The sequence below is a fragment of the Octopus bimaculoides genome, chromosome 24 (genome assembly GCF_001194135.2).
Source record: "Octopus bimaculoides isolate UCB-OBI-ISO-001 chromosome 24, ASM119413v2, whole genome shotgun sequence".
NCBI lineage: Eukaryota > Metazoa > Mollusca > Cephalopoda > Octopoda > Octopodidae > Octopus > Octopus bimaculoides.
In genome coordinates, this window is record NC_069004.1 from 18,866,035 (window position 1) to 18,876,601 (window position 10,567).

Genomic DNA, 10,567 nt, shown 5'->3' on the forward strand with positions numbered 1-10,567 from the left:
TATATATATATATATATTTGCATATTTGGGAGAATATACGAAAAAACAACAACAGACGAGGACAGGTGGTGTAAATAACAAAAGGATGTATTAGTATGACGCTCGGGAATACGGAAAGTCTTTGACGATACAAACACACATACAAATATATACATATACACACACACACACATATCACTTGGTGTTTGTGTGAACGTTTGTAATTGTGTACATGTGTGACCTTTGTTGTTCAGGTTAGACCTAAGCAAGCTGAGCAATGACCAAAAGAGCTCCCGCTGTGAATTATCCCATCTTTACGAATATCGAGGAATGCATTACCTAGTGTGTTTTAAAGGATATTAAACCTGCTATTTCTAGCAGCTGGGATGTTTTTCAACACACGCGTACATACACGTGTAATGATCCATATTTTTCCTTTATATCTTTTATCGTTACTTGTTTCAATCATAGTGGTGTAAAGAAACCAAAACTGGTTGTCAAGTATGGAAGCATGAAGACACGTACACACACATACAACAGGCTTCTTTCAGTTTCTATCTACCAGATCCACTGACAAGACTTTGGTTGGTCAGTCACTACAACAGAGTACACTTACACAAAGTTCCACGCAGTGGAACTGAATCCCAAACAGAATGATTGGGAAGTAAGTTTCTTACCACATAGTTATGCCTAGATTATTGTGTCTCACCCACATCAGCCATCACAGAGCAGCAACGTAAAGCGAAATACACGGGTTAAATGTAAAAGCCAAGAACTTTCGTAATGAATTAGTTCCATATCTTGTAAATCGTGTTTTGTTTTGTTCTTTTTTCATAGAACTTTTCATGAAATATTAAGCATTCGTCTCGGATATAATTGTAGTTTTTTACGAGTTTAATTCACAGGGCACCAAAAGATCAGACATATTCCAAATGACACATCTATCTCTCAATGCCTCCTCTGTGTGTGTGTGTGTGTCTGAGACAGAAAACCAGACAGAAGATATCTTGCACAAACGAAAGAAAATATACAAAACAGAGGCAGTAGAACCGCATCACAGAGCGACGAAAAATTTGACATCAAATAATAGGTGTTTTAGTGAAGTTATTGAAGGGTTAATAATGTCTCCCACGCTGTAATTGTTTTAGTTTCAGCACATGGTCTCGAATCAGATCAATTGCCTGGCAAGCACACTTCCGAAAATATATCAATTTTATTACAATCAAGAAGCTACGTGAGTGACGTAAAGACTTAACATTTCGTTTCAAGCCACTTATGAAAAGCAAGGCTTCTCGCCATAAATAAACACACACTCAAATCAGTCGTGTTATTCTGGATATTGTAGCAAGACGGGGTACTGGTGTACTGTGTTTAGCGTGCTGAACAGAATAATTAAATGGTCTCGAAACAAATTACGACTAGATAATATCGTGATACTACAATAACAAACTTAATATTGAGAACTTGAAGAATACAAGAAATCGCTGCTCGCTGTACGGGCCTGATTTTTATCATTAAAAAAAAAATTCTAGTAATCTTATCACTATTCGATCTCACTGTCCGCCTAGAACTATGTTAACGATACAACTAGATGTGTAGGGAATGCAACAACTGCCATAATATTTCAGAACAAGGAATAGAAAATTCATTTGTCATAATAAAATATAATTAATATGGCGAGGCAGAGGAGGTATTGCAGCGCACATCAAACACCAAGAATAAATGTCTACACACATATGGTCATACATGCATGTATGAACACGTGTATAACATCCGATAATCTAGTCGATCCAGTGATATACTAATGTACACACACACACACACACACACATATATATATATATATATATATATATACACATATGTACATAATAGATACATCTATATGTGTGTATACTTTATATACTCACATAAACATACAAATGTGTGTATATGTACACACATCCATACATTCATACATACATACAAACGAGAAAGCGTGTATAAAAAGCCATTTGTCCTGTTTGGATCTGATTCGTTTTGATTTTAATTAACACGGGATCAGATCTATGTACACACACGTGTGTGTGTGTGTCGCGCGAGCGTGCACACACATACGCATGCATGATTTCAGAGACGACTATAAGACTATGAATTGGAACACAAATGGATTTTATATAAATGGTAAAGTACTCGAGCAAAACATTACTGAAAACGCTTGGAGCAGACACAATAGAAGAAATGAAATGTTATTCGACGTCGCAACATCACGAAAATCCATTGAGGAAGACAAGTTTTACTGCTAAAGTGACCAAGCACCTCCATGCGTGGCACGTACTGGGAAGTATTAAACGAGAATCAGCGAGGGAGCGTTGAAACAAAATCCCTCTTATCAGACACCCCACCCTCTTCGAAATCAAGGATGTTGTGGATCGGGTAATTCCTAGATATATTACGCCTTTTCACCATTTACCTGTAAACCAACGAACCCCACCAGTTGTCAAATGGCGGTGGGACACACACACATATGTAATTTGGGGGGAGAAATGGGTTTGTTGAGTAAAGCACGTTTCTTCCATACGTATACACATATACAAATAGATGCATATATAAGTAAATGCATATACACATGCATTTATATATATATACGCATGCATATATAAGTAAATGCATACATAGATGTAAATGCATACACACACACAACTATACGACGGGCTTCTTTTAGTTTCCATCCACCAAATCGACTCACAAGGTTTTGGTCGACCAGGGCTATTAGTAGAAGGCACTTTCCCATGGTGTCCCGCGGTGAGACTGAATTTCGAACCATGTGGTTAGGAGGCATTTTTACCAGACAGCCAGTACCCATAACATAAAGGTGAGATGGTCACATTTGGAAAGTCATTGACCATAGGTGTGAACGATCGGAAATGACTGATGCTAAAAAAACAAACAACACCACATGAAAGTCACCATCGCTCGTTCGGTTAGAAATCACAGCCAAATCCTCATGAAATCCTACACTTACTGTATTTCAAGGAAGACACGTTGGATAGAGTTGTTCTAGATATACAAGATGGCCACGACCGGAAAGCCTTTTAATTATAGATAGTTTGGTTCGAATAGATTTAACCTCTTTAGAGAATTACGCGGGGCGGGGCTGTGGGGGTAAGAAGTTTGCTGCCCGTCCACAACATCGTTCAGTGTCACAGTGTGACACCTTGAGTCAGTGTCTTCTGCTATAGCACTGGGTCGACCAAAGCCTTGTGAATGGACTTGGAAGATGGAAACTGAAAGAAGCCCATTGTAAGCGCGCGCTTATCTTTGTGTTCATCTGCCAGCACTTGACAACTGGTGTCGGTTTGTTTACGTCACAGTAAGTTAGCGGTTCGGCAAGAGGTCGAGAGAATAGGTACCGGGCTTAAAAATAGTCGATTAGTTCGACTACAAACTCGTCAAAGCGATGCTCCAGCATGGCCGCAGCCCAAGGACTAAAAGAAGCCAATGCAAGGAAGTAACTTCTCATCTCTCTGACAAGATCTCTTCGCCTTCACACACACACACACGCTTCGTTCAATGACAGTTTTAAATCTGACAGCCAAAGTGTATGGAAACACATAAGGTAATTAAAAGAAAAACACAAACGCCGAGCCAGTCATGTTAAGAGTAGGGTTCAGCGTGGTTGACCGATCTGCTAGAAATAGCAACGAAATTTATCTCACATCGCACCACTATCGTCTTTAAAAATATATATAGAAAAGTAAAACAAAGAAACAGGACACGTTGGATAATGCAGTCGCTTGAAGCCGACAGTGACAAAGTGGTCAGAGTGTCGGATGGAATGCTGTGCACTTTTTGTTGTGGTTCTCTGCAATCCGAGTTCAAATTCCACCAAGTTCAACTTCGCCTTTTAACGAACCCAGGGTCGATAAATAAATTTTACAAGTTATATATTGGGATGGATTCTTCTCACCCCCACTCTCTTTCTGACACGGCTACGTTGCACTATGGGAAGTGTGTCATGGGAGACCACTCGCAGACTGTTTCTCTTCGAAATGCAGAGGGGTACGGCGAGTTAGTTGTTAGCAAGTTGTTGTAGGAAAACTGATTTGCTATTGGAACTTTCTAAAAAGAAATAATAATGAAAAGTTCTATAAAAGGGAAATACTAGAAAGGGGGGAGGAGTAAAGGATAGTCAAAGCTAGAATGCCCTTTGATCCTAGGTGTATAAATTTTTGATCGATCAGGTCAAATGAGATTAAATATCATCGACAAAGAGACGAAGAAAACTGTACATGGGTCACGCGATTGGTGGGAAAAGTAACCGAATATTCTTCAAACTACCCAAATCAAAAGACACACTGGATAATGTTTTAAATAAAGAAAAATTAATCAAAAGGTAAAAAAAAAAATAGACGTTTTTGATCAGAGAACAGTTTGCTTGAGAAATCCCGTCATGCCGCTGTGACGTATTTGGATGGAAGGTTTTTGAACCGTTACCAACAGCTGACATGTTCGAGTCCACTCTGCTACAAAAGCATTCGGGTAAAGTCTCCAGTTTGGGGATAACCCCCTTTTCCCCCTAGTCTTAGAGACCCAAAAAAGGGTCATAGGGACCGTCTTTCATACTGACTAAAAGGCAAGAGAGAACCGTACGAATAAATAAAGAATATTAAACACGAAACGTGTTAATCGGGCCGAGTATTCCGTAAACCCTGAGCGAGATTCTCAGGTAGGATCAGCGTGACAGTGTGTGACGAGGCTGCACTTTTCAATTATAGATACAAATTTATCAACAGACTTCTAAGTTTCCGTCAACCCAATTTCACTCACTCACAAAAATTTGGGTCAACACGCGGTTGTTATTTATATAGTAAAATGCACTGGGTCAAGTGCATTGCAGAGAAATCGAACCAAGAACCATTCTGTTATGCTGCATGCAACCTAGTGATATAAAAGAAAAAAAAAACAGCAACATAGATATAACCATGAAGTGGATATCAATTGGCAGCCTACGTCGCAGAAAAAAAAACTGGGTAGAACTGACTGACTAAGTGTCCGAAATGTCCCGTAGGTTGAACAGAGACAGGAAGGAGAGAGAGTAAGAGATGTGGGGTTGAGAATGAAATAAAGATGGGAGGACGATTAAAGGATTACATTAAATTTACTTCTGTCAATGATTCATTACAATGTGTACAAAGTCTGAAGTGGTGGGGAGCCTCAATATTCCTGTAAGTAGATTCCCTGCTATAGACATGGTAAGTATGAACAAAACATAGTAATCATAATAAAACAAAAAAAAACGAGGAGAAATTCAAAGTAGTTGCCGTAAATGCTCGAAATAATAGCCAAACTCCTTCGATCCTCTCAGGTAAGATGTCCCTAACGCTAAACAACAAAGATAAGTTGTTTAGCCCTAGATCAGAGTTTATCGAAAATACAAATCTACAACCAAAGGCATTCCAACTGAGATTGCCGACTTTAACAATAAGACATAAAATCCTAATAGTAAATAAATAAGAGATATAACTACACGGTCGCTCGACCTGTTAGAAATATCAATTAAATTTCACATTGAATCATGAAGGACAGACACATAGGGCAGTATAAGAAAACTGGATGATCACAGCTGGAATAATATCTTCGCTCACAGGTCGACTGATTCCGGTATCACCTGGAGTTAAAAACAAAACAGCCAGTCACACACACAACAAACCAAAACACATCAGATCCACCACGTGTAAACTCTCTTGTATTTCTGTATACAGAACACAAATACATTTAAATACGCTGTTGTTATTCAGCCTAAAGTCAACACCAATAGAGCAGACATAGATCAGACAATCTAACCATGGCAATCCAGCTTTTTCTTTTCTTTTTATATCAAGAACCACATCGGCCATTTATCTTTCCCTACACTGTGTACAGGGTGTATTTTGGCAGAAGTTTAGCTGTTATTTCTTAACAGATCCAGTGATCACACAGGGGGTCCTGTGTTTTGTTTTTTCAATGTTATTACTACTATTTTTTCGCTGCAACTCAACTCAATGATTACAAGCAGTTTTCCCTTGAATCGTAAAGTGATTTGATGGATATTTAGCTGCTGCTTCTGGCGGGTCAAATAACCACTTAGAGGTTTGCTCTTCTAGTTTGCTACTTTTACATACAGCTTTATCTACAAAGGTGTACATTTTTTTTAAATAGACCATATTTCTCAAATAATTTGCTTTCAGAAGTGTGAAAACATAAGATAGATAGATATTTAAAACACAAATATTATCGTAAATCTAATTATATAACCTTTGATACATGAAATTCACACCGAATAACATGAAGATGAAAATCTGATTTTATCCCAAGTAATATGTAATTCTTAATAACACGAGTTTACCACTAAGATGACAAATTTCAAAGCTATTTTCTTAATATTCCTTATACGTAATTCCAATAAAGTTTTATACATACATATGTGTGTGTGTATGTATAACAGATAATATAAACATACTCCTATTATATATATATATATATATATATATATATATATATATATATATATATAGCGCGCGCATATTGGCACAAGGCCCAATCGAACGCGTAAACACGAAGCAGAGTTGATAGAAAAGAGATCGACAAAGAAATGGACTCCTCCAGAATTTGAACTCTGAACTAAACTAGAAGTAAATACTGCATGGCGTTTAGTTACGCACTTGATATTCAACTACACTATCCAGCCGTCATTAGGTACGCTTGGGCACCACCCCCCATTGAAATAGGAAGAGATATTGATAAGACCGTGGGGGACCCCAGTGTTACACCACTCATGGCACCTATCTTATTGATTTCGAAAACGTCAACAGAATTTATTGTGGAAGAGGATAATGTATAAGTCGATCGAGTTGGACACATAGCATATTACTGGTATACTTCATATTTTATTAAATAACAGAAGGAATGGTAAATGGTCGTAACGAAACAACCCCGAATGACACATAAAGGTTCGATAATGTCCGCATCCTCGCGCAGTCTTATAGAAAAACACACATATACACACATACAGACACGTTTTTTCTTTTTGTTTTGTTATTGTTTTAAAATTTCATATAAGAAACGAGCCACGAGAGCAAAATAAATGGAAAATTATGCTTTGTTTTCTTTTTTGTAACCCCTACATATACACATCATGTTCGATATGCACATTAAACGCACAAATAACAGCAAAGAGATTTGAATTTTTTAAAAAATACATAAAAAGGAAGATGGAATACACGGTGGAATTCTGCTTTAAGCACCCCATATAAATCCCTTACAACTCTTTTATTTTGGGGAATTGTCAGAAAATGTTTGCGAATTTGTTTTCTACGCACGGGAATTCATATAACTTAGCAGAAAACAAATATATATATATATATATACACTGTGTGTGTGATTTCAGGGCTATGCAGCTGTTATTTTTAGCACATCTCACGACCACCTGATACCCTCCTCGTTTCATTATCACCCTAAAATATTGATGTCTTCCAATATCTTTCTCCCCATAAACATTTTTAAATGGTCTATTGCTGGGATTTAAGCAAAAAAGTTATGAGGGATTGATTAATATGGAGCGCTTAAAGCAGAAATCCGCCGAATATACCTCTTCAAATGATAAATCAAAGGGTACTGACCTTCCATCCTGCAGAGCTAGTGCTGTCTCCTTTATCCTTAAAATATGGCACATTTTGAACCATCCATTCATAAATTTGCGACAAGGTTAGACGTTGCTCCGGGGAACTTTGTATGGCTTTGGTTATAAGATCAGCGTACGATAAATTACCCCATGCATTCCTTCTTGACGAAGATTTCTTGTTGACAGTCAAAGCATCTTTACCACCAGGCGTGCCACTGTCACCTATAGCGACCGGACACACAGGTTCCTCGTGCAACGGACTGTTCTGAGGGTCAGGTCCGTCACCGGAGCTAACTTCTTGAGGCCGGAGGGGCCACGTGTTGGAGCGAACGCGCATCTGAGGTTTAAAACTTGGGTCCACATCTGGAGAAGCCAGTTTTGATTCTATATCCATAGTGATATTTTAATTAGTATTAATTACTATTATCCAAATTATTATTATTATAGAAAAAAATTTTGTTAAGCTCTTTCCTTTGAAGAGCTAATAAAAATTACTAGTTAACAACCTTTGATAAGAGTAGATCCAATTAGGCAGAGATATTCTTCCTTCCCGTCCTTTATTTTCGTCTTTCCTTCTTTTTACTTATATATTATTCTATACACATAAATATGTTACTCGCTTTGAAAGCATGTATCTTATATTAAAAATGAATACATATATACCCAGAGCGCATACTGCGTGTATACATATACATATATATATATATATATATATATATATATATATATATATATATATAGGCGTGTATTCTATATATGTTTTGTGTGATTAAGGTGTGTGTGTGTATATATATATACTAATGTAGTATATAACGCTTGTGTATACTGTGTGGGTGTATATGGTATTAAGTGCGTATGATATATATGTAGTATAGTGTTATTTCGTTGGTGTGTGTACAACTGTAGTGGTATTATTTCTGCTGTTGTGTGAGTGTGTGATTCTTTTGCTATGTATAGGTCTATGTGTGTATAATGTGGTATGGTGCCAATTTGTTATAAAGTGTTGAATGCGTGTATAAGATTGTATGGTACAATGTAGTTTGTTATTTATATTTTCACAATCTTTGTTTCTGTTTCATTTCGGCAAGAATAATGGAATTATATTTGAAAAACTTACACAGACATGAATTTTTGTTGTTGTTAGTCAGATGGTAATAATTCCACGCCATCCTCTTTTTCGGACGTCTGATATTTTTTTTTTTTTTTTCAAAACAGAAAGAAAAATAAATCAGAAACAAAAACAAAACACGTTACCCCACACGATCCACTGTTTTCCTCTCAACGAAATATCAACCAAATTTCATCAATTTGGTTTTTAAAATTTTCATAAATATATTCACAAATATACATGTTTATATGTGTGTGTATATAGAGGTAGATTGCGAATGACAGATTGAGGAAATAAAATTCGTTTTCTGTGTCAAAGATGAGGATCCATTTTCAGTATTAACCACACCGATGGTGAAATACTTTCATGCATTTTTCTCTCATTGGTTCGTATAAACATCTTAAAGCGTGTATATTAATTATATATACCAGATATGTCTTGTAAACATTACATGTGTTGTGAGCTGGTAATGACGGTCAAGTTGCATGGCAAAATATTTCAGTTAAAAATCCACAAACATACATAGCAGCAATATATTTCGTATATAACATATAGACACACATTCAGATTTCTGAAAATATACTTGTAAACATACACGTGTATATATATATATATATATATATATATATATGACAAATATAGAGTTATAAATTCTATGTGTGCGCACAAGTGTGTGGCTGTATTTTTTTTTGTGTATGTTGTTACATATTACATAATTACGACAGTATATATATATATATATATATATATATATATATATATATATACACACGCACGTACGTATGTTGTTATATAATATAAAAGCGGGTAGTTAATCCATAGTGTAGCACCCCCCTAATAAAAAAGCAAGCACCTCTCAAAACAAGAATCCCCAACAGACTTTACATATATACATATATATATATATTTGTGTATATGTGTGTGTATGTAAGTGTACATATATATATATATATATATATAGTCAAAAAATCCTAGGTACCAAAGTGAAAGAGAAGAGAGCTGTGTGTGTGAGTGCGTTAATATTTCCGTTTCGTTTCGTTTGTTTTGATTTTAACTTGTTCCTTGTTATTCTTTTGAAAAAAATATCCACAATATTTTTGAGTTAGAAATTCTCTCTTGGCATACACACTGTTGTTAGACTTAGCACGCTGACAGTAGTAATAGTAGTAGTAGTAGTCATAGTAATAGTCATAGTAGTAGTCGTAGTAGTAGTAATAGTAGCAGCAGTAGTAGTGATTAGCTGTAGTGGTAGTGGTATCAGCAGCAGCTGTAGTAGTAGCAGCAGCAGCAGCAACAGCACTAGAAGCTGCTGTAGTAGTAGTAGTAGTAGTAGTAGTAGTGACTTTTTTTTGGAGTAGTAATAGTACTCGTAGTAGTGGGAATGGTGGTGATGCTGACGGTGGTGGTGGTGGTGGTGGTGGGGACATCAGCAGTAGTACTAGTGATAGTTGTTGGTGGTAACGGGGTGTGGGAGTGGAGGTGGTAGTAGTAGTAATAGTAGTGAGATAGTAGTAGTGGTAGTGGTAGAGTGGTAAGTTGTGCCAGTACTACTGCACTTCTCGTTTGGCGCACTATCTTACTCGTTGGCTAGTTCGGCTGGTCGGCCTCTAAATTTATACATACTCTCACACATATGTATATATATATATACATACTCACATACATACACACGCACGCACACACGCAAACACACACACATATATATATATATATATATATATATATATATAAATACACAATTTTACTTTTTTCTTTTACTTCTTTCGGTCATTGGACTACGACCGTGCTGGGGCACCAGATAGATAGATAGACAGACAGATAGATAGATAGATAGACAG

General features: G+C 36.6%; 1 protein-coding gene across 1 annotated transcript in view; it reads right to left on the bottom strand.

Moving 5' to 3' along the window:
* The window catches only part of LOC106882662 (forkhead box protein O), a 202,849-nt gene extending 192,827 nt beyond the window's left edge, over window positions 1–10,022 (bottom strand). The window contains exon 1 of the mRNA XM_052976526.1: window positions 7,620–10,022. Within this exon, the coding sequence (XP_052832486.1) occupies window positions 7,620–8,015 (396 nt within the window). The 5' untranslated portion in view covers window positions 8,016–10,022. The remainder of the gene's footprint in view (window positions 1–7,619) is intronic.
* Between the last annotated feature and the right edge of the window lie 545 nt (window positions 10,023–10,567).